Source organism: Paramormyrops kingsleyae, chromosome 7 (genome assembly GCF_048594095.1).
Source record: "Paramormyrops kingsleyae isolate MSU_618 chromosome 7, PKINGS_0.4, whole genome shotgun sequence".
In the NCBI taxonomy this organism is placed as follows: domain Eukaryota; kingdom Metazoa; phylum Chordata; class Actinopteri; order Osteoglossiformes; family Mormyridae; genus Paramormyrops; species Paramormyrops kingsleyae.
Window position 1 is genome coordinate 5,598,524 of NC_132803.1, and position 25,719 is coordinate 5,624,242.

The 25,719-nt window shown below is 42.9% G+C and overlaps 1 protein-coding gene across 6 annotated transcripts in view; it reads right to left on the reverse strand.

Moving 5' to 3' along the window:
* Positions 1-2,404: 2,404 nt before the first annotated feature.
* Positions 2,405-25,719, reverse strand: part of atg10 (ATG10 autophagy related 10 homolog (S. cerevisiae)) — a 44,624-nt gene continuing 21,309 nt past the window's right edge. For 5 of the 6 annotated variants that reach the window (XM_023843094.2, XM_023843084.2, XM_072714136.1 and 2 more), the window contains 4 exons: positions 15,561-15,693; positions 15,231-15,328; positions 8,066-8,163; positions 4,572-5,059 (listed from right to left, as the gene is read on the reverse strand). In XM_023843094.2, coding sequence (XP_023698862.1) covers positions 4,945-5,059; positions 8,066-8,163; positions 15,231-15,328; positions 15,561-15,693 — 444 coding nt within the window. In that variant the 3' untranslated portion in view covers positions 4,572-4,944. Of the gene's footprint in view, positions 2,778-4,571; positions 5,060-8,065; positions 8,164-15,230; positions 15,329-15,560; positions 15,694-25,719 lie in introns of those variants that run through there. The other variant, XM_023843064.2, reaches the window with a different exon arrangement.

A 25,719-nucleotide genomic window follows, 5' to 3' on the forward strand; every position in this document is an offset into this window, starting at 1 on the left:
TCAAGCATGGGGTCCCCAGTATGATTGAAATCTAACAATATTTTTTTGTGATCTCAGGCCAATTCCATATTTTATTAAGCGATTTCTGTTTTTTTTTTAAAGGCAAAACTTAAGTAAAAAATAAAATAATATATTTTTTTAAATTAAAAATAAAACAATGCTAGAATACACAGATCTTACTGGGTTAGCTATAATAATCATATGGTTATCATATGGTTATCATGTGGTTATCATGTGGTTATCATCCCTTTTAGGATTTTGAAAGCATGTACACTGACTAGTACATTTAAATTTTCATAGGGCCTCTACTGAGGACAGTATGAATAAGGAGAGCAGCCATCTTCGCCAAGTCCTGAAGCCATGCGAAACTACTGTGGATTGCATTGTCTGCAGAAGACCAGCGGTACATCCTCGTGGCCTTTAGGAGGCCCACGTTCTCCCAGGTGCCTGGCACTCCAGACCTACAGGCCTCCTACACATAACTTCTTTAAGTTGGAGTTTGTGCAATTTTGCACGGGAAGCGGTACATTTCACTTAAGTCCTACTGAAAGAATTAGAAAAAACACCCTGTATACCATGGAAACTGTGGTATTGCAGCAGAATTAATATAAATGTTAGTAGTGTGCATGCATATTTTAAGGCATAAACAGGAAAATGTTTAATAGCTATCCAGTGATATCATATAAATTAAGTATTCTACGTGTGTAGGGCACCCTAACCCAAATGGGCTGTCTGCAGTGAATAAGTTTGGTATTGGAAGTAATGTGTTTTATACACCATTTTCTTAGAACTATTCATACAAAAGGGGATAATCCGTGCAAACACATGATTTAGCCATTCAGGACTTGATTAACTGTTACAGCTTCAATAGGCCCCTGTCAAGTGGCTTGGAGTACTTACCTTCTGGGGAAAAGGCAATCATTAATGCAGAAGACGCTGTACTACTGCGTTTCTACCAACAGATGTCATCAGTGCTCTTTGTATTTTCAAGTCAACTGATACTTCATCAGCACTGACAAAATGTGTATCACATTTCTGTTTATTTAATATGTTTATTTATTGCTGATTAAAACTATTCACACACATTCATAAAATGTGAGTATAATACATTGATTCTCTAAGCCAGGGATGTCAAACTCCATTCCTGGAGGGCCGCAGCCCTGTGTAGCTTAGCTCTTTCCCTGTTCCATCACAAATGATTCAGCTCAAGAGCTATGTGGTAATTAGCACAAGGAGTTGAATCAGGTGTGTTAAATGAGTGTAAACCCAAAAATGTGCAGGGCTGTTCTAAAGCATGCAGCTGTGAATGAAAAGGTTTTTCCTTTTTATAGCAATAGACAAAGGATGACTACCGCCCTTCAGTGATTTAAGCTTGCATTAACGTTGCTGATGTACATTTACTTAAACAATGTCAAGGCGTCTACTTTAATTTCCTGAGCCACATAATTACACCTAGGGTTGGGTGATATGGCAAAATACACACACTCCTCACTTGCCGACAGAGTTCCATTCCTAGGACTGGGTCCTTAAGCGAATTGGTCGTTAAGCAAGGTTAAGCTCCTTACTGATATTTTAAACATACCATCTTTAGATATTGCTTTTATCACCTTTGCACCTTTTATAACATTTTAGTATATTTTGTAAGCTTTGTAGTTTTCTTTTTTCTTCATACATTTCGCGATATCATCATAAAAGTTCATCCATTTGCCATCACACTTTCATGAACTGATCAACATTCGGGTCCACAACCCTCTACTTCTAATATAGCTACCTGCACTTTCTTGTACTATAGGGCACACAATAAAGTACTAATTTATAGACGAAATGTGTAGCCTTGGAGATTGCCGAGAAAGGACGATATCAGATGAGACACTTGACACTGAGACTCCATGCTGCAGTTCCCACGACCAAAGTTCTCCTACAGCGTACAATACCGACTACAATACCAATACCAATACCGACTACAATACCAATACCGACTGGTGAGAGAGCTGGTCCTAATATCTATATTTTATCGTGGTATTTTTTTTCATATCAGTCAATATCATAATAATCGCGATATAATTCGAATCAATATAATGTTTCTTTACTTAAAGACTCCATTCTTGCTTAAAATTCAATTTGAATCTAATCAAGGGGAATCCCAAGTATAAAAAAAGACCACAAATTTAATGGACAGCAAAATGAAACCAAATTTTAATACACAGCCCATACAAAAAAACTTGTTTTTCTGACTGCCTCGCTCCTTGCCGGGAACAGATTTGACATTGCTGATGGAGTTTCCACCCGGGATCATCAACTTGTCCGTGCAAGGTAAATTATAAATGTACATAGGGTACATTTATAAATACTGTAATGTTTGGCAGAGTGGGGGATCCCGGCAGCGACGAGGAACGAATCAGGCTTTGGTTGAACAGAATCGCTCTTTATTTACAGCGCTTAGGAGGATCGAATACAGACATACAACACCCACCACTCACGACACACACTGCCCACCGCGCTGGACGCCCCCACCACCCCAACACCCGGGGGCCACACACGTACCACTATTTACAAGAATCAACATTACACATGACATTACATACAGTACAGTAACACTGCAATACATGACTGATAAAGGAAACTATATAATTTACAGGGTTGGGGACAACATGCCTGATGGGTACCTCCAGTGTGGCAATAATATGCTGGTGGTGAGCAAAAAAAATAAAAAATTCATTCATAATGTTCCTCAGAATTCGGCGTAGCGTTGACCTCTGGTTGCCTCACGTCCCGTTCTGAAATGTAAAATTATTGAACCAATATGGGATGTGATTTGTCCCGTATTTCTTCAGATTGAAAGTGGAAACCCTAATTGCTGCAGTCTGTGAGTCTATTGGATGGTAGTACTTAGAGTTGGGAAATAAGTTTGCAGTATTTCCAGTTCCCGTTGGCACACGACAGAATTTACAGTGCACATCACCTGTCTGTTGCGTGTCAGACTTTAAATTGCCAAAGTACTGGCCCACTAATGACGTATTTTTACCGTGTTCATATCCTTTTTAAAGAGATGATGTGATTGATGAGCTTTCACTTTCTTCCGCGTCTCTGACACCAACCAAGTTAACACCAAGAAAGCGTACAGATCTTTCATTAAATTACCAAAGCAGTAGCATGTGGCGCGCTCTGCTAACTCAGTCAACCTTTCTGTATGTTTATTGGTTATCCGTTCTTAAAGGACTACCATGTGATTGGTTAGAATTGCATTCTGCCCCACATTACATTGCATTGAGACACATAACACAATGTTTAAAGTTTAGCTCTTATACATGCAGTTTACCTTGACTAAACGACCCTGTAAAATTAAAATTAAAGCAATAGTAAAATGAATAAATAGCATTTCTTCCATCCAGTAGCCAGTGTCTCATTGGATTTTAACACAGATATACATAAAAATTAAATTTTTCATGGGCAGAAATGCCTTCTTGCTCATGCAGTTTGAGACCCTCCCCGCAGAAAGGGACTGTCACCTCACTGCCTTTGTTCCCTCTCCTGATTTAGTGGCACTGGTGCATCGCTGGGAGGATCTCCTCCCTGATTTCACTGCTGCATTACGCACGCGCCCAAAATAGACCCCCCACCCCCTCACTGCTGTATCCCGGAGCTCCTCACACCCAGCTGAATCTGCCCCTTCTCTCCCACACACCTGCACACATACATGGAGGATGACACGTGCACGCATACACACAAAGGCAGGTATAAACAGCACGCACGTATACCCACCATAGGCAGGTATAAACAGCACACACGTATACACACAAAGGCAGGTATACACAGCACGCACGTATACACACAAAGGCAGGTATACACAGCACGCACGTATACACACAAAGGCAGGTATACACAGCACGCACGTATACCCACCAAAGGCAGGTATACACAGCACGCACGTATACCCACCAAAGGCAGGTATACACAGCACGCACGTATACACACAAAGGCAGGTATACACAGCACGCACGTATACCCACCAAAGGCAGGTATACACAGCACGCACGTATACACACAAAGGCAGGTATACACAGCACGCACGTATACACACAAAGGCAGGTATACACAGCACGCACGTATACACACAAAGGCAGGTATACACAGCACGCACGTATACACACAAAGGCAGGTATACACAGCACGCACGTATACCCACCAAAGGCAGGTATACACAGCACACACATATACACACAAAGGCAGGTATACACAGCACGCACGTATACACACAAAGGCAGGTATACACAGCACGCACGTATACACACAAAGGCAGGTATACACAGCACATACGTATACTGTACACACAAACACCCCTATATGCATGAAACACCCAACCATTTTCAATTTTTCAAAAACACAAAATACTGAAAAGATTAGGGGAATGTTAAATAAGAAATAAAGCAAACTGATAAACAGATAAACTGAATTAGTTTAACATTGTTTTTACCAGTTCAGCAGCACACCCTGTTTACTAGATTAGTTGCAAACCTGCAAGGTCAGATTCTTTTATCCTCCAGGGTGTGAAACAGGGTGGAAAGAATGGATTTGTTTTGAACTTTTATTTTGGATTATATCACTATTCACACAATTGACAGTTAAAAAGTATAATAACATAGCACCTTTTACCTGATGATTCACAATAACAGATGACACTGGGAAATGACCTACAGTCTTCTGTTTAGGCTGACAGCATGCAGCAGAAATCAGCAGTGAGCACTTACAACCCCTGCTTGGTTATGAGATATAATTTACACAAGAAAAGGGGTCCAGCGCATGCAGAACAGGCCCCACATAAGCCTGAGGCTAGTCTGAAGCAGTTCGCAGTCCAATTCTCTGGTTACAGCCCAGTTCGGAGTTCTGTTACAGGCTCTGACACTGCTGAGAAAGGCCCAGATGCCCTTACTGTGCTGCGGCGCTTCAGTCTGGATCCAGCCCGCTGGGTTCAGAGGACGCAGTGGCGTAACTGAGGGGGATGTGCAGCCCCACCGCAGGCCCAACGGTGCTCAGCCAAGACACAATGTAGTTCAGGCTTCTGCAAAAAGGTAGGCCAATAAGACATGCACAACTAAATAATCTGTCCAAAAGAAGCACATCAGCTGCCCAAAAGCTTGTCACCATGGTTACATCAACTATCTTTGTACAAGAAGAGTACATGGCCTTCACTATAGTCAGACTTCAGTTAAAATTACGCATGAGCACCAAATTCGTACCACATTTTGTATGTGCTACAGTATCCTATACACATATTCATGACTTGTATTGTATGTATTGTATTTCCCGGGCAAGGAAAATGTGGTTTTGGGGCTAATCTGCTGCCGCAAGCACTTTCTCTTTAGCGCAATAACACAAAAAGTATTTGATGGATCTTTGTCAAGCTTTGCAGACACAGTCAATTAGATCTTTTCAGTGGCACATTATTAGATCTTTTCAGGTGCACATTATTTGATCTTTTCAGTGGCACAGTTAGCACTGTTGCCTCATACCTCTGGGACCAGGGTTCGAGTCATTACCATGGCTCCAAGTGTGTGGAGTTTGCATGTTCTTCCTATGTCATCATAGGGTTTCCTCCGGGTTCTCCTAAAACATGCTGACGTTAACCGAACTTTCTAAATTTCTTTCATGTGTGTGTTATTGGTGTGTGAGTGGGGTGGGTAGTTCCCTGCCTTGCACCCATAGCCATTAGGACAGGCTTGAGACCTCCTTCGACCCTGAATAGGACAAGTGGTTACAGAAAATGGATGGATATTTGAAGGATCTTAATACCACTTCACAAAAATATTGTATGAATGAAAATCTACAGAGAGTGGAAACTAAGGCTGCAGAAGCCATCTTGTTAATTTGGAAGTATGGATCATTTTTAAAAGTTCCCAGGATCATTGTATAGGTCAGTGGTTCTCAAATTATTGGTGCAAGATGATTTGCTGAATATTCTAAAATAAAGTTTTTTTTTTGTCACCAACCTCCCTGCTCAGCAAATATTACTGGTAGCAGTCCAGTAACTGGTGGGAGAAATTTATCATGGAGGAATTAATTGTCTCACTTAGCCACGGTCCTAGTCAGTGGTGGTACGTGAAAGAACATGCACAGATCCAGTGAACCTGATTACATTGCGACAAGTCACACAATGTTGAGCTCTCAATAAAGATTTTTGGAGAGTAGAGTAGGCTCTGATAGTATTATGGTAATATATCTGGTATATTTCATTATTGTCATTTAGCAAAATTTATTGTGTGTGGGAACACCTCCCCCCCCATCCACACACACGCACACGCACACGCACTGAGGTTGGGCGGGTGTGGGAGGAGTAAGGATTAGATGGGGGGGAGGAGTCCATAAACATGTCAGTAGGTGACTGTGCTTATGCATGTGCCTGCATGTTCACACTGCCATGCTGAAGTGACTCAAATCGGATTTTTTGCCTTAATGTGACACAGATCTGATCTTTTCAGGGCTGTGTGGACACGCAAATCTGATCTTTTCAAATCGGATTTGTGCCACTTTCATATGTGGTACTAAATTGGATACGTATCCGATTCGTGGCCATGCGACCTGAATGTGACGCTGAGATCGGAATTCATGTGGCTTTTTGCTTATACGCATGCGCTGACATCATCAGCCTGCACCGGCAGCGCGGGAAGGTAAAGATGGAGGAGAGCTGCGATAAGTCAGTGGAAGGATGGAGAAGGTGGGGATTTAATTGATATTTGGGGAAATTAATCTGTTCAAGCTAAACTGGAAGGCACCTACCGTAATAGAGTAGTATTTGAAATAATTGCCAAAGAAATGGCACAGCGCGGACACGAACGTGGCTACAATGCCAAAAAAAAATAAAGAACCTGAAGTCAAAGTTTAAAGAGGCAAAAGACTGGAATCAGCGCAGCGGTCATGGCCGCACAACGTGCTGATTTTACAACCAGCTTTTTACCCGCGTAAAAACGTATCAATGTGCGCATGCGTGACGTTTCGGAGGACCGATGTGTTCACATTACAGTCAGATGCAGGTCACTTGTGCTTATGAATGTGAACCGTCAAGATAGACAAATCCGATCTGAGCAAAAAATCGGAATTGAACGATGTGGCTGGCAGCGTGAACGTAGCCTATGTTTGTAGTCTTGAATACTTATGCAGTGATCATACGGACGATTCACAATATTTCAATTAAGACAGGGTTGCAGAGGGCGTGGAGCTTATCCGAGGCAGCACAGTGCACAAGGCTGGGGTATACCCCGGACAGGATGCCGGTCCGACAAGATGCACGTGCATATACACACTCACAGGCCTATACTATGGGCAATTTAAAGATGCAAATTTGCCAAACTGAAAGGACTGCAAGAGGAAACCAGAGAACCAAGGTGAAAACTGCGTAAAGCAAGGGGAACGTGCAAACTCTACACACAGACTGGAGATGGGACTCGAACCTCCAACCCTGAACATATGGCAACTGAGCCACCATGCCACCCTTCACAAAGATGCATGAATGCACGCATGGATCTGTGGATGCATGGATGGATGGATCTATGGATGGATGCACGCATGGATCTGTGGATGGATGGATGCACGCATGGATGGATGGATGGATGGATGGATGCACGCATGGATGGATGGATGGATGGATGCACGCATGGATCTATGGATGGATGCACGCATGGATGGATGGATGGATGCACGCATGGATGGATGGATGGATGGATGGATGCACGCATGGATCTATGGATGGATGCACGCATGGATGGATGGATGGATGCACGCATGGATCTATGGATGGATGCACGCATGGATGGATGGATGGATGCACGCATGGATGGATGGATGGATGCACGCATGGATGGATGGATGGATGCACGCATGGATCTATGGATGGATGCACGCATGGATCTGTGGATGGATGGATGGATGGATGGATGCACGCATGGATCTATGGATGGATGGATGGATGCACACATGGATCTATGGATGGATGGATGGATGGATGCACACATGGATCTATGGATGGATGGATGGATGGATGGATGCACGCATGACCATGCAAGAAACAAACCTGTTTTGGTTGCGAGCGGCTTCAAGCACGGGGCTCATAAACTGCTGTGTTCGGCAGGGGTGGAGAACAAAGAAGGGCTGCCCAAGGAGGGGGTGTTCCTTTACATAGAGGAATAAAAGGAAAATGATGTAAGCAGGGATCACTTTGATCTATCCATCGTCATCTACCCATGTGCGGGAATCTTGGTTACTTAGGAAACACTTATACCCAGCAATTTAGAAAGTAACCGGAAACCTTTTTTCAAATCTGCTTCCTTAACAGATATGGCACCCATCTCTCATTACGTTACAGCTTTATCACAGCTTTCTATTCTTGGATTTGAGTCCAGCTTCTGGTACAATTCAGATCGCAGCTTAAACACTTCAGGTGATTTCATCAGTCTCTACTCAGACAAAATATCACCTCACTTCTTCATGTTCAATGTTCAACAATCCTTGTTCATATCATCAGTATAAACAGAAACTAAAGATTCAATAAAGCCAAACATAACTGCAATCAATAATATGTCAGGGTATCCCCACTTCCAAATAGATTCTACACTAACTGTTAGCTGTTTTTGAGCTTGACCTTTATAGAAACCATATTAAGTTTACAGCATATTAAAAACTCCTGACACAGCTGCAGCTGAGTATAACTGAGTACCAAGGCCTAAGCAAATTGGTTGTCACGTCCAGCACACTGCTTAAGACAGTTTAAACAGTCTGAAGTTTAAAATCTCTGTCAATGATGAACATCCTGACAGCTAGTGTATGAGAACATAACTTGAGTTGTGGGGGCTATGATCTTGGAAAGATATCTGGCGCGATCATGCTCATTGGAAAATGTGGCAAGACTCCAATGTAAAGCTGACAGCACAGTTAAAAAAAAACAAGACCCAGGCTCATCTCAGCTGAAATCACGCCAGGATAGAAGAACACATATCCATACATGCTCCTGAGTGCCTCATATAGTAAAGGTTTCTGCCCTTAAATTAACATCTTAATTCAACTACATTAAATAAGCTACAGTCAAAACAGACTCAGACCAAGTCCAGGAATACTTCTATGATGTTGACACAAGACTAATCACTTAAAACAATGTACACAATATGAACAAAAAGTATTGAGACACACCTCTTAATCATTGAATTCAGATGTTTCATTCAGACCCATAGCCATAGGTCTATGAAATCATGCACCTCGCCATGCAGTCAAGTTCACAAACATTTGTGAAAAAATGTGTCATTCTGAAGAGCTCAGTTAATTCAAGCGTGGTAGGATGCCACCTTTGCAATAAGTCAGTTCATGATGTTTTTTTTTCCCTGCTAGATATTCTACAGTCAACTGTAAGTGGTATTATTGCAAAGTGGAAGCATTTAGGAGTAACTGAAACTGCACGACCACATAATGTACCAGAGCGGGTCACTGAGTCCTGAGGTGCATAGTGCATAACAGTCGCCAACGCTCTGTTGGCTCAATAACTGCAGGGTCCCAAACTTCCTCTGGCATTAACCTCGGCACAAAAACTGTGTGCTGGGAGCTTCATGAATTGGGCTTCCATGGCCAAGCAGCTGCATGCAAGCCTCACATCACCAAGCTCAATGCCAAGCATCAGATGGAGTGGTGTAAAGCACAATGCCACTGTCTGACAGTCTGATGGACGAGTCTGGGTTTGGCAGATGCCAGCTGAACACTGTGCTGTGCCAACTGTAAAGTTTGGTGGAGGAGGGATAATGGTATGGGGTTGTTTTTCAGGGGTTGGGCTGGGCCCCTTAGTTCCAGTGAAGGTAACTTTAAATGCTTCAGCATACTAAGACATTTTGGACAATTCTATGCTTCCAACTTTGTAGGAACAGTTTATGGAAGGCCCGTTTCTATTTCAGCATGGCAGTGCCCCTAGTGCATCAAACCAGGTCCATAAAGATATGGTTGGGTAAGTTTGGCGTGGAAGAACTTGACTGGCCCACACAGAGCCTTGACCTCAACCCATCAAACACCTTTGGGGATGAACTAGAATGGAGATTGTGAGCCAGGCCTTCATATCCAACATCAGTGCCTGACCTCACAAATGCTCTTCTGGATGAATGGGCAAAAATTCCCACAGATAAACTCCAAAATCTTGTGGACAGCCTCCCCAGAAGAGTGGCAGCTGTTGCAAATGGTGGACCAACTCCATACTTATGCCTATGGATTTAGAATGGAATGTCATAAAAGTTATTGTAGGTGTAATGGCCAGATGTCCCAATACTTGTATCCATATAGTGTTTAATTAACAAAACTGTGAAATTGAGCTATTGAGGGAAAAATGTGAAAAAGAATTTTTGGCCATAATAATGATCGCAGATTACTGTTGGTGATTAGCTACATTATAGAACTTTCAATGGAACAGTTAGAAAACTGCAGAGATCCATTGTGATCCCAGAGCATCAAAATCCAGACCCACAAAAAAAAACGCAGGTTGTCAATTGTGTGGACCATAAAGATCACAATGGTCTTGGCTAAAATGTAGCATTGTGATTTTGTAATGATAAACACACAATTATTATATCAAGAAAAGACACTTAATCCGATGTAAGAAAACTGGGAACGATGATGTTGGAGCAACAGCAACTTTTTCCTCAGACAGCCCTGTTGCCTCCCAAACGTGGACCTCAAAATCAGAAGGAAGAGGAGAGATTCTATATGGAAGGATGGCCTCAGATTCCTGGCCATTTCTTCTCCAAGCTCATTAAGCATAATACTAAGCATGATACAAGAATACTCAGAACGTTCTCTCAGTAAAGGGGGGGCTGCACAAAGTATTAAATCAATGGTCAATAATTGTGGTACACATATTTGAGAAAAATATTTGTTTTATGATAATTTTTTTCCTTTCACTTATTTTACTTGTGAACAGTTGGATGTTTATATATTTTGAATGAGAGGTCAAGAGAATAAAGACTTCTTTCACAGCCCATTTCACATTTATTTACCAAGGATGCCAATAATTTTGGAATGCACTGTATGTCACAGCAAGCAACATTATTAGCTCATGGCCACAGATACCAGGGTGTTTAGCTTTGCAGGGTTCATTCGCCTAAAAATATGCTATTGGGTAGCGGATTCCCATAAGCAGGCCCAGGAAAGGATGCCAGTTGCTCACACGGGGCACGAGCACCGGCTCACTCAGTCACACACTACCAGGAACTGAAACGAGTTAAGTCACCTGATTTCTGCCCAGAATGGGGGAGGGATTCAAACACCCAGCACTGGGACGCCAGGCCATGGTGTCACCCCACTACATCATAACTATTCAAAATCTTTATGGCTTTAAAAAGGAAAAAAAAATTGTGTTTTCCTTACAGAGATGCGCAAATAGACCACAGTAAATGAAATATTTCAATATGGTTCAAACCCTTTGAAATATTCAATGATGATGGCTCTTCAACAGTTTTACAGTCCTGTAAGTATAATCCTATACATCTGCCATGACTTTTGTTAACTTCTTAAATTTTGGAAGCCTTTGGAATTGCTTTCACCCTGCTATTAAAAAGCCTCGATTTTCCTCCGCAGTGTTGCAATTGCTGTTTTCGCTCTGAGTCACCCTCCGTGGCTCTCCATTAATAATCACAGTAGATGTACCGTCGTGATGAGGGCGGCCATTGAAATGCTAATGCGGCAGCGGCGTACTGGCAGTAAACGCCCACAGCACCGCAGAAATCCGCACGTGGGGGCCGTTCGGCCCCCAGCCCACTGTCCCCAGCGGCACCGGAGCTGCAGGTATGAACGGGCGGCTCTCATACTTTGCACTTGCAACAAAACGCTTCCAAGGTCAGCAAACGATTTACTTGCCATTTTCTGCTGAGCCCGTTTCCTGAATACCTACACAGCTTGCTTTGCTCTATTCAGTAAAGTCATTTTATTCTTATTTCAGAATAAACACAAATTGGATTTTGAATGTTTTTTTTTGGTTTTTTTCCAGAAATTGATATAATTTAAATTTAAAACGTTTAGCATTTAAGATTTAAAGGTCATTAGAAGAAGAACTATAGTTCAGACTGCCTGTATTGCTGCTGTTATAATTCAGGAACACAGCAATATGAAACCCCCCAAATACATATTACAACTGATTCCACCCAAGTCAGATACCTTGCGCACAGAAACAAAATGCTAAACGTATGAACAACCTGAGTATGTGTAATGTGATCTAAAAAACTCCATCATATAATCAATTATCCTGTTCTGGGTTGCAGGGGGGCATTGACCCAATCCCTGCGCATGAGGCTGGGGTGGGGGGCTGAACAATACTGGAAAAAATTCAATTTGCGATATGAAATGCTTGTATTATTGCAGACATATATTCCCCACCAGGACAGACATGGGGGCAGCAGTCTTACTGCCAACAAGGAAAACCAAGCTTTTGCTCAACTTATACAGCGACCCATAGTAGCAGACCCTGCACCCTAAAATTCCAAAGCACCCCCCCACAGCACCCCCTGAGAGACACAATTGTATGCTTTCCAAGTCCATAAAACACATATAGATTGAATGGGCAAACTTCCACGAACCCTCCAGTATCCTTCTGAGGGTGAAGAGATGGTTCAGTGTTCCACGACCAGATATTGCTCCTCCTGAATCCAGGGTTTGGATGAATCCTCCTCTCTAATGTAGGCCTTCCCCGGGAGGAACACATCCTTCAGACCCCTTTCTTAAAGACTGAGACCACCACCCCAGTCTGCCAATCCAAAAGCACTGTTCCCAACCACCACGTAATGTTTAAGAGGTGTGTCAAACAAGACAGCCCAACAACATCAAGAGCCTTCAAATATCAAATATCATCTTCCCCTGGAGCCTAACCCCTGAAGAGTTTGACTACCTCAGTGACCTCAGTCCTAGTGATGGGTAAGAGTCTTCTGACTCTAGTTCCTCCAAAAAAGGCGCATCAGCGTGATTAAGGAGGCCCTCAAAGTGCTTCTTCCACCAGCCAATCCCAGTTTAGGTCAACAGTACTCAATCACTACTATAAACAGCATGGCAACAGCAATAAGAACATAAGAACATCCTCTGCTTCCTCCTCATGAGTCTCCTGGTGGTTTGCTGGAACCTCTTCAATTTCTATGGCCTCACTAAACTGCTCATACACTGAGTATTTTGCGTCCATTACTGCTAAAGCTGCACTCTGTTTGGCCTGCCAGCACCCAGCAGCTGCCTCTGGAGACCGACAAGCTAAGCAAGCTTGGAAGGCCTTCTTCAGCCTGATGACTCTCCTTACCATTGATGTTCACCACCAGGTTTGAGGGTTGCTGCCATGATAGCTACCAATATCCCTACAGCTATAGAAATAGAACATTAGAAATAGATCATACAGAAATGGAAGCATGGAACATGGGCCACTTGAGCTCAATGTCTCTAGCCTACCTCAGAATACAGAAGTTCTGCTGGACAGGGGCATCTGCCAAACACTCCCAGAACACCCATACTACATGTTTGGGTCTACCAGGTCCGCCTGGCATCTTCCCTCATTATATGATCCAACTCACCACCAGGTGGTGATCAGTCAACAGCTCAGCTCTCCTCTTCAAAACATTCAAATCGCGTCTAACACAGAAGTCCAGTAACATAGCACCACTCGGGGTCCAGACTGTGCAGGCCATTCTTCTCAATCACACCCTTCCAGGCCTCACTGTCATTACCCATATGAGTGATAAAATTCCCCAGTGGAACACCTTCCAGCAGCCCATCCGAAGTCTCCAAGAAGGCTGGATAATCTCAACTGATGTTCAGTGCATTAGCACAGACAACAGTCAGAGCCTGTCCCCTGACTCAAAGTCAAAGTGACTGCAACCCTCTCGTTCTCCAGGGTGAGCGCCAACATACAAGTACCAAATCCACACTTTCACAACATCTCCAGAGTGGAATGCAGTCCAGCTCCTTTCCAGGAGTTTTCGTTTCAGACCCCAAGCCATGTGTTGAGGCAAGTCCAACTATATCTAGACGGCATCTCTCTACCTCCCGCTCCAGCTCAGGCTCCTTTCCCACCTGGGAAAAATTCCATGTTCCTAAAGCCAATTTTGGTAGCTGGGTATCAGTCCTCCAAGACCACCGCCTTAGAGTGCCAGCAGATCCAAATGCACTGGACCTTCATGAGTCCTCCTGCATGTCGTGGGCCCAAAGGAGAATGATACCACGAGTACTTTTGGTTTGTGGGTAGAGGCCCAAGCACCGCTTGCCATCGAGTTCCCCGCCAGGCCTGGCTCCAGGGCAGGGCTCTGGTGTCTCTCTTCTGGATGAGGCTTCTGCTTCCTTGTTATTTTTGCAAAAAACAGTGTTATTTTTTCTAATAAATACTGAGATATTTATAAATTGAAAAAGGAATTGATAACTTACCAAAACAAACTATAGCCAAATATAACATCTGTAAAATAAGTTGGTGGCTTTGCCACAAAAGTATTGTCAATCACTTTTGCTCATTATCATCTCTATCGACTCCAAAGGCAATGTCCAGTTTGCTTTTCTCCTCTTCACTCAATTTTGCTAAATTTCTCACACACACAAAAACAAGCGAGGACAAAAATGATGTGCGCGTGCCGAGCTCACGCAAAAACCCTATAAAAAGTGCAGCAAATTAGTACAAGATAAAGATGCTTTCCAGTCAAGAAAAACCAAAGTAGGACTTAAGAAAGCCGTTCCTGCTCTCTTTCTTAATGATTTGGCTTTAATTAAACCAGTGTGTTTTTTTTTCCATTATGGATATTTCCAGATATCATGCTACTGTTACTTAATCAAGCGCCACATCCTCCATTTTACCAAAAATTCCACCTTGATTTCCTTGATGTTGTTTTTGTTTCTTCTCTTGTTCATCTCAAGTAATGTTACGCAAAAAAAAAAAAACAAAAAAAACAAGTAGCTAAACTCTGCTGACGCTGGAGAAGCCCCGTGCTGGGATTCGCTGCCCTTTTAATTGCCACTCAGGTTTATTAGCACATTCTAAATCCCTAACCAGCTGAATAACCCTCCACATCCCCCCCCCCCCGTCAGGTGCTCTAAGCAGATGTCATAATGAGGCACCACAGAGCATCCAGTGAAAGTCAATGCTAGTATTATAGGTAACTAAATATTGTCACCGGGTGGGAAAATAATGGAAGACAGAGGGAAAGAAAATAAAATGGAGAAACAGAGGGAAGCTGGAGAAGGAGTGCAGGACATACCTGCTGAGTGATGGAGTCCCAGGGTGCGTGTAGCAGCCGCTGTCTGTAGTTTGAGTGAACGCCATCCCAAATCTCTTCTAGGGACAGCGACCGGCCATCTACAATTGAGAATGAAGCTGGGGTTATTATTTTTTCCATTCACTAGCAATGGAGATCACTTAAAATCGAGAGGAGACCAAGACGAACACAGAAAACTTGACACATATACAGCGTTAAAGCAACAGTACCACCTGCTACAGGATTACAGAATACCCATCTCCAGTTAAGGCGGGAGGGAAGGGGTTAATGAAAGGGGTCCCACTGAAAGACGGCCTGCCGCTGCCCATCTACCTAACGTCGAGGCTCTGAAGTACAACGTCGGGGTCTGGAAGCTTCTGGAATACAGCACATGGTACTCATAGCGAATCACGGCTGCCGCACTGGGGGGCGCTGGTGTCCCTTCTGCATCATCGGGGCCCCCGTCCTGTCATAGAGGGGGAGGCAATCATTAGTGCTCACTCATTCTTACCTTAACGCCCGCTGACCATTGGGGTGGACATTTTTCCGCACTCCGGAAGTAGTCGGACATTGCTCAATGAGACAATGATGTAGAATAGAGGATTGTAGTTGTGCATATTTATCTACAACTAAAGATAGCTTTAAGCCCTTAAAATATGAAAATAAGAAGCAAACATTTTGGAGTTGTTCTGTTTAAAATAATTCAAATGAAATGTCTGTATACTAGAGATATTTATCTCCATGCTCCTATAAGCCCCATATCCTACAGTCGTGGCCAAAAGTTTTGAGAATGACAAAGTCTGCTGCCTCTGTTTTGTTATGAAGAGTGATCAGGTGAATTGCAATTAATTGCAAAAGTCCCTCTTTGCCATGAAATGAACTTAATCCCAAAAACCCATTTCCACTGCATTTCAGCCCTGCCACAAAAGGACCTGCTGACATCATTTCAGGGATTCTCTCCTTGACACAGGTGAGAGTGTTGATGAGGACAAGGCTGGAGGTCACTCTGTCATGCTGATTGAGTTAGAATAACAGACTGGATGCTTTAATAGGAGGGTGGTGCTTGAAATCATTGTTCTTCCTCTGTTAACCACGGTTACCCGCAAGGAAACACATGCAGTCATCACTGCTTTGCACAAAAAGGGGCTTCACAGGCAAGGATATTGCTGCTAGTAAGACTGCACCTAAATCAACCATTTATCGGATCATCAAGAACTTCAAGGAGAGAGGTTCAATTGTTGTGAAGGCAGTTTCAGGGCGCCCAGGGAAGTCCAGCAAGCACCAGGACCGTTACAAGTGCCAGGGAGTTGATTCAGCTGCAGAATCGGGGCACTGCCAGTGCACAGCTCACTCAGGACTGGCAGCAGGCAGGTGGGAGTGCATCTGCATGCACAGTGAGTCAAGAAGCGCATCAGAGCCACTTCTCTTCAAGAAAAACAGCAACTTCTTCTAACCATCCAAGAACAGTTTGGTGGTGAACAATGCATTTCTAGCTCGATGGAGCAGCGTGCCATAAGGCAAAAGTGATAAGTAAATGGCTCAGGGAACAAAACAGCAACATTTTGGGTCCATGGCCTGGAAAATCCCCATCAGTCAGGATTTGGCCCGGAAGTTGATTGACATTATGTCAAGGCAAATTGCAGAGGTCTTGAAAAAGGGCCAAAACTACAAATATTGATTCTTTGCATAAACGTAACTGTCAATAAAAGCCTTTGACACTTATGAAATACTTGTAATTACACTTCAGTATAACATAGAAACATCTGACTAAAAGATCTACAAACACTGAAGCAGCAAGCTTTGTGAAAACCAATATTTGTGTTATTCTCAAAACTTTTGGCCACAACTGTACATATGATGTAAAAGTCACAAGCATCAGTAAGTGACCCATTTTAGAAACAGTTGCTAAATATCAGTCTCCTAACGCATAGCAGCATACGTACAAAACAGACAACCAAACATCATCTCCAATAGTCTTCTCCTCCCCAAAATTCTTCTGGAAATATTACAAATTTGTGAAGTGAAAGAATGGATTTTGGTGGTCTCAGAAACACATCCTCTGCTAGCTGTGTTAGCCATGCCTGTATCAGAAAAACATCTGATTACCAGCCTATATAAGCTTGTCACGTCTGCCAGTCTTAGACAGGACTCAAGTAAGGCCATGTGCTCCGTGACAGCATAGTCAGAACCCAACTGTCAGGTCAGATCCCCGTCACATGCTGACAAATTGTTTTCCTCTTCCAGGCGCTACACCATCCAACGTGCAAGCTGTGTGTGTGTGAACATTTGCTGAGGTGTACTGGTGCATCCATTACACGTGCACAAGAAACGCACTTCCAGTAAAAAGCACAGATGAAATTGCAGAAATGGAAGCGATCTGACATCCAGCAGTAATGATTGAGATGTGGTATTGTTTTCCTGTGCTCTGCAATATCAGAACAAGCCCTGAATTAAGTCATGCACATCATGTGCGGCCCAGTACAGAGGTGGAGGAGAGAGAGTGTTCTCTTCTCGTCCTTCGATCGCTTACAAACACGTTATCTACCAACAGCGAGCACATTGTCAAGACTCATGGGTGTCCAGAGGACAAGCAAGGAGGCTAGCTCTTTAGGAAACAACTTGCTTCATCCCTCTGCCACATTTTGATTAATTGGCTGTCGGAGGTCTTAATAAAGGATTCGTAAACTGGAAGCAGCAAACCAATAAGGCAGATAAAAGGGGGGGGGGGGGGGGGGGAGACATTAAGAACAGGACGAGCTACCAGCTTCGCCCTCTGAGAAATTCATTTGCTGCCTTTTTCATAATGTCCGTTTGCTTTTGTTTGGCAAGTCAGCCCCGGTGTGTTTGCATGAGGCGACGGAGCACAGCGAGTGTGACATCACTGCAGCTGGGTGACCTCATACCTGCGCTCAGGTTAATTAAAGATCTTGTCCTCGCCACACTCCTCATTACCTGCGCATTCCCTGCCCTCTCGCAGGGCTGCCCGCCGGCAGATGGCTCAACCAGGACGGCCCAGGTGAAGGCGAGGGCTTCATCTGCTCTTGTAAGGCCCACCTTGGGGGGGGGGCGTCACCATCTCACTGTGTCTGGAGTGACAGCTGCTTGGGTTTCACATCCGACTAACCCTCAATATGGCCAAAAGCAAACTGGCAAGTTGTAGAAACGATGACGTACACGGCACTGGCATTCGCTTATCTCACTCTACCCCCCCCCCCCCCACTGCCACCCCAAATGCCAACAGCCCCCCCCAATACAACCTTGTTCCTCTTCCCCAGATATGATTTACTTTATTTCAATATTTCAGTCACCTGTTCACTGTCACCATGACCAAACCACACATTCACACATAAATAAATGACACGTAACAATCTGATGAGATGATAAAAACACCTAAGAGAGCAGATAAAGGTATATTGGCAGTTATATACAGAATATACATAAATACCCCCAAAAAAATGACTAAACAAAAAAGGAAATGGGGAAATCAAGGACCAGTATGAACAATACAGCCTTTGAGAAAACTTTGTCTTGATCATAACATTCTGCAAAGATTCCTTCCTTTGGTCCAACAGAGAGGTGAAGTGGCTGATGTGTAATTTAAACCAAAGAGTATCCTGCTTTCTCTAAGTGGTAAAAGCATGTTTTACATCGGTACTTTTTGCCTGAACTTGTACCCGCTGTAACTGTGAGCATGTTGAAACAAACACCCCTACAATACAGCATTGTATTCCCAAGACGGCCCCCTCCGCCACAATCCATACTCATCCCACACTCACCAAACTATACAACTTAGGTCAATGTCTTAATATATAATTTATATTATTCATATTTTTTAATACCTAAGTATTTATATTCTGTTTAATTTTTCCACTATGTCCCACATTTTTCAGGAAATACCAGTAGTAACTTTAACATGCACTAAAGGTATAGACAGGGCCCAGAAGGAGCCATAGATAGTCCCCCCCCCCACGCACATGTATCAGACACATTTATTGTGTGTACTTTCTATGGTTTGAACACAGGAGCTCTGTATTGTTAGAGCAATGCTGTGGCTGTTAAGCTACAGGAAACATAACACTGTGTTTTAGCTTAAAGTGTCCACAAAATACTAAACTCAAGCGCACAACTGAACAAAAATGAACTGAATAAAAAATGTCCACTGTATAATGAAAATATTAAAACCCACCTTACCCACTCTCCCCACATTTCCAAAAAAACCTGACAATTAAATTCGCAAAACAATAAAAACTGGGGAATCTAGCAACGAAATAATATCAGGGATGCAAACTGTCAAGCATCTGCCAGGCGCCACTCAGGCCTTCGGACACAGACGATCGCGCAAGAAATCTTACGCCAAATCTATATTAGTCCATTATACACCTAAAATGACGAGTGGCATGGTGGTGCGGCGGTTAGTACTGCGGCCTCACACCTTTGGGACCCGGGTTCGAGTCTCCGCTGAGGTTCTGTGTGTGGGGTTTTTTCTGGGTACTCTGGTTTGTCCCCCACCGTCCCAAAACATGCTGAAGCCAACTGCAGTTGGCAAATTGCCCATAGGTGTTTGAGTGTGCCCTGTGATGGGTTGGCGCCCCATCCTGGGTTGTTCCCTGCCTTGTGCCCTGTGATGGGTTGGCGCCCCATCCTGGGTTGTTCCCTGCCTTGTGCCCTGTGATGGGTTGGCGCCCCATCCTGGGTTGTTCCCTGCCTTGTGCTCTGTGATGGGTTGGCGCCCCATCCTGGGTTGTTCCCCGCCTTGTGCCCTGTGATGGGTTGGCGCCCCATCCTGGGTTGTTCCCTGCCTTTTGCCCTGTGATGGGTTAGTGCCCCATCTTGGGTTGTTCCCCACCTTGTTCCCAAAGGCTCTGGACCCCCCACCACCCTGAAGAGGACAAGTGGTTTCAGAAAATGGATGGAAAGCTAAAATGAGCTACATCAAAAGCATTAGAGTAGTCTGTAAACCCAAAAGACTGTTTACAAGGTAATAAAATTGTTATGTGCATGCAGACTTGTCTAATATTGAAAATCTGACTTCAGACAGCTCCCTAAAGTGGGCAAGCCCGATAATTTTAACTTTATTGTAGAATATTCAGAAAATCATTTCGCATCCCACAGTTTTAGAATCACTGATCTGTACAATTTTCCTGGGAGGTTTGCAGAAAGATCCACAGAATATGTTTAGGTGACAGATGGCTGTGTTCACAAGATGGCGGCGGTAGCCTCTGTCTGTGCCCTCGGCTGCTCTCTGTTGTGCAGTTCCAATTTCAGCTTGAGTCGGGGTCTATCATGGGGAAGTTTTTCAGGTGTAGATTTTCACCCATATAATGTCACTGTGAAGTTGTAACAAGATATGCCAAAGATCAAATAGAGTAAATAAAGTAATAAAAAGTTATGCTGCTCATTAGGATAATCCTTGGTGATCAGCATCTCATCCTTCTCTTTGCTTTCACTAAGTGTCATTGTTTCTTTCTGGTGAAATTTGCCCGTACAACGAACCTGCAAAGTTTGGAAAAGACTGAACATGTAATTTGTCATCGTGCTGACAAGACCAAGGGTCTGAGCTCCCCTTCCATCCCTCTGCAGCACTGCTTCAGCTTTAATGCGACTGGTCTCAAAATTTGATCAGGTCCAGATCCTCACCCTAACAACCGTCTGTCTGTCATGTCGGCAAATGTTGAAAAAGACCCGTTAAATACTTTTCCAGCTATTCTGTTAGTGGTATCACGTGTAGACGTGCGTTTATTGCTATCCCTGTGCAGCACTGCTTCCATTTTGGGGTGATTGGTCTCAAAATGTTACCACATCCAGCATCTAACCCCTATAACATAGAGGCAAAGTTTGAATAAGATCTACAAAATACTTTTAGAGTTACTGTGTTCAGAAGACCAAGTGTCTTCTACAGATGCCGTTTCCAGCCACCGCAAAGTGCTACTGATTCATTTTTGGGGTAATTTGCTTGAAAATGAAGATCAGGTGTAAATCCACATAATGTTTTCTGAAGCAGTAATAATAACTGACTCATCACATTTACAATGTCAGATGTGGTCTGCTTCCACCATTCCTTTTGCAGCCACTATGCGGTGCTGCTTATTTTTTGGGCCAAATGGTCTCCAAGTTTAATCAGTTCCATTTCGTCACTCTTACATTAATGTCAAAACTGCCCTTTGTTATGCATCACTACTTCAGTTTTGTATGACTGTCTTAACAAGCAAAACGTCTGCGGTGATGGTGGACCGGTCCCAAAACTGTATGTGTTCCCCAGCATCCGGGGAAGAGAAGAACCCAGCCTGGTTTATGTCAGTACAGCACTTTCATAATGGGCAATGTCCTGCGATGAAACGTTCATCTTTCATACCAGGTAAGGAAGAATCCTAATATATTCAGGTATCATTGCTAAAAAATCCTAATGGAGGGGATAGATCAATGTAAACCAAAGGCAGTTCATATTTAAGCAAGATATCCCATCCATGATTGACACCAGCCTTGTGCCCAGCGCTGCCTGGGACGGGCTCCAGGCCCCTCTGCAATCCTGCCCGAGATAAGCAGCTAGTAGATGGATGGCAGGATAGATTGATGGATGGATTTGGACATTGAGTGCATGCTTGAAGATGACCTGGGACAAACCATCATCATAACCAAATGACGATGTTTCCGGGTTCATTCACCAGTTTCTCATGTCTTCCGTCTCCATCAACTTCAATGGATGCCTTCATCATAAAGTAATTTATTTGGAATTAATTCCGAACCCACTTCCGAGTGATTCCTATTGAGGTCCCCCAACCTGAACTGGGGACACTGCCAGACTACATCTCGAGACACATGTACTCCACCCCCGAGAGCAAAATCCATCTCACCATGCAAGCCAGTTTCTGTAAGAACAGCAAAAAACTGCTAGAACTTACAAATGACCTACAGTAAGACATGATGTCATACATTCCTATGAAATTACAAACAAAGTTAATATTTTTCCATCAACCAAGTTTGACTTTTTCCTTGTACACTATTCAAGCATGGTAAACTTTACATTTTTTTTTTAATTGGCGATACTTGTTCAATCACTGCGCATATCAATACCTTCTTTGCAATTTTAAAATAAGATATTGAATATTTACAAAACCTTTTACCTTAAATATAGCTAAATCATTCACTTTAAACCAAAATTAGTCACGTCATTCCACTTGTGTGGCCAAGGCAGCCCACACTGTTGCAGCCCAGCCCTCATAATGCTCCGTGAAGCAGATGACTTTTACAGCAAATCATGCTCACAGACGCACTATTTGTGATGGGGCAACTAAATTAACTTCGGACCATTCAGTCACAATGCCTGTCAAGACAAAAAAGCAAGACCAAAACATAAAAGCAGTGATATAACAGTAAATAAATGACTGAAACATTAGTTAGATTCCCATAAGAGAAAAAAAAAAAAAACTCCTACTGTCACTTGCAAAAGCAAAGCAAAGACGGCACTTATCCATCTCTTGTTGGACTGCACTCTAACCCAACACCGTCATCATACTATAACATGAAACAATCCTTGTCCTTCATGGAGTAATAGTTCAGTTATCCAAAGAATTGTTTTCTTCTGCACAACAAAAAAAGTCCTTTTTCAGAATGAATTGGGATAATCTGCATGTAAAATATGTAAATAAAGAACTATGAAGATGTAAAAAGCAGAATACAGTTCTTTCTTTGCGATTGTTTGGAATCACAATCTTTCCAACCGTTTTCCTTCAGACATAAGCACGTAAAAACCACTGTGCGGAAGGGTTAGAGTTGCCCAGGAAGGAGAGGGTTAACCCTGATGGATTTTTCTACAGTGAGGCTTTTTGCGTATCCTCAAAGAATTCCACTTCCAAAACAGGAAGCCACAAAATGGAATGGCAGGGTACACTAATCTTCCACACATCTCCAGGAACATTTTTTTTTTTCTCCACCGAACAATGGCTGAAAGAGCTTTTCTCCTAGCCTGCGGGCTGCCAGCTGCAAGCAATCGCAGCCGCATGTCAATCGCTCGGGCACCCTCCGCCCATCAGCCAACCCCTGCAAGGTATATAAAACAGCAAGGAAGAGTCCCCCCCCCCCCCCCCGGAAGACATCACACCTCTGGCGTTGAAAAACCAGAGATGCTTCCCAATTTGAAAGTCAGGCCAATGGCCGCAGCTATTAAGTATGACAAGCAAAATCTAACTTGTCTAAAACTATAGGTTTAAGCTGGGTGATGCTTTCAGCCCTTGCCAAAGGACACAGGATAGTGTTTCTGTAATAAAGAAAGGCGCGCGGGGGGGGGATTGTAAAAAAGAAACAGTGGATGATATCATAACCACAACAGCAAAATTATAGCTAATGAGCACAGCAGCCAGAGGCTCAAACCTGCCTCCTTCTGTCGCTCCAATGATCGAATGAAGGTGTCTGAGGGTCAAACCAAGCAGTGGCCTCCTGACTAAGACCATCTGCAATGCAGGAGAGAAGTAAAGAAATATACAGTCGAACACAGAAGTGTTGTGATCCAACACAACACAATTTTGAGCCGTTATTTTTCACATTTCCATTGCACGCCAAATCTCTATGTGAATATGCTTCTTTACCTCCTAGAGGTAAAAAGTAACGTAAAACATACCATTTTCAAAAACAATTCAGTGTTACTATAGACTAGCAATCATCTTCTCACATACACATTAAAAAGCCATTTAAGAAAGTGTTATACTTTGAAACGATGTCTAAATTAAGAAATGTCTTGGAATGCTTTTTAAAGCTTTGCAGAAAGTAAAGATTACAAATAAAATGTAAATGAGAGTTTCTGGTGCTTAGACACAGCTATCCAATCAGTAACACGTTCAAATCCTCACATACAAACTCAACAGACGTGGGATATCACCAAAATACACATGATGATGAGACAGAAAGTCAAAAATATTTAGGAGCTGGGGTTACTGGAACAGAGCAGGAATAGGGGTAACATGAGGAAATGTTGACCTCATGTAGCTCAACAGCTAGAGCATTACATTGACAATGCAAAGGTTGTGGGTTTAAAATTCCAGGGATTACGCATAAATTGTAAATCTTCCCTGTACTGCAAGTCGCTTTGGATAAAAGCATCAGAAAAATGAATAAAAAGGGAGACACACAAAGGGTTAGTTTTTGGGGAGAAAGCTAAAAATAGGGAAATAGCGACTGGAGAAAAGATGAGCAAAAGGCAGGTATACTGTGAGTGACAGAAAATGAAAACAAGCTAAATCTTTATATTGCCAGTGAAATAGGTAACAGGTACACAGAAAAAAAATATATATTTAATAATATTCACAATCACATAACTGATTTACTGTCCTAAGACAGCCTGCCATCCACCCAATTTAACTAACAGTATTTTTACTAAACAAAATATATACTTCAGTAACTTTAGTACAGCCCTTGCAAAAACTGCATTAAATAATTGGTATCTTATCATAAGTGACCAATCATACAATCTTTCACCTTCACCTCACAGGTGCAAATTCTTCAAAATACACCAACAAAATACACCAGTAATAAAATACGCAATCTGGTACTACTGTAGGTACAGGGTTACCAGTACAGCGACTCGACTCGAACATGGAACTGGGATCATAAAACATGGAGAAGAGAGACTGCGGCTGTGCTTTACAGGGCTGAACATTTCAAACACGGTTTACACTACTGTAAATGAACCCTTTCATAAACAATGGCCTTACAATGGTGGACTAGCCAGCCAAATCTCAGTCACTCTTCATTTACATTGCATCATATTTGGTAAAGACATGTTTGTAATTAAAATCTCACCTGTTTTTGTTTTGGTTTTGTTTAAAAAAAAAATAAAAATCTGTGAAACTGGTTCAGGAAAGTTGCCATTTGTTTTCTGCTCATGCATAGAATGGGGATAAAATGCCGTTGTGGAGTGTGGAGGGAAATGTTGCTCCTGACTGCTGAGCAAGAAAAAATAGTGCATGTCATGGTCATGTTTGAAAATTACATAAAATAACTGGAGATTGGGTGCTTGTCAGAGATGACAGTGAGGCCTAACACTATTGCTAGATAGGAGTGTTTTATACTGCGATACATGAAACCAGGTTTTGAAGATTGTATGTTCCTCCTGGTGAAGGATTTTGACAGACTAGTGATGGAGAACCTTAAGCACAGGAGGCAGCTTCAGAAGGTTGCTTTCTAAGTGGTGGAGACATTCACAAGTCTTACGCATGAAGACTAATTTTTGAGAATGGTTGTTTATGCTAGTTCCCAATGTGGCGTGAAATCTAATTGCTTTAATCTATGTTTTGAAATTGTATATGTTGTATATTTGGATAATTCATCTGGTTTTCACCACTGTGAAGTCCTTACAGACATTAGTGGTCTGTGCTGATGCATCAGGTGCAACAATATCATAAAATGACCTTATTGAGTCCTGTATAGTTTTTGCCCTGTTACGCATATAACCATCTTCCCAATCTCCCGGATCTGCTCTTCAGCATAACTTTAATGTCTA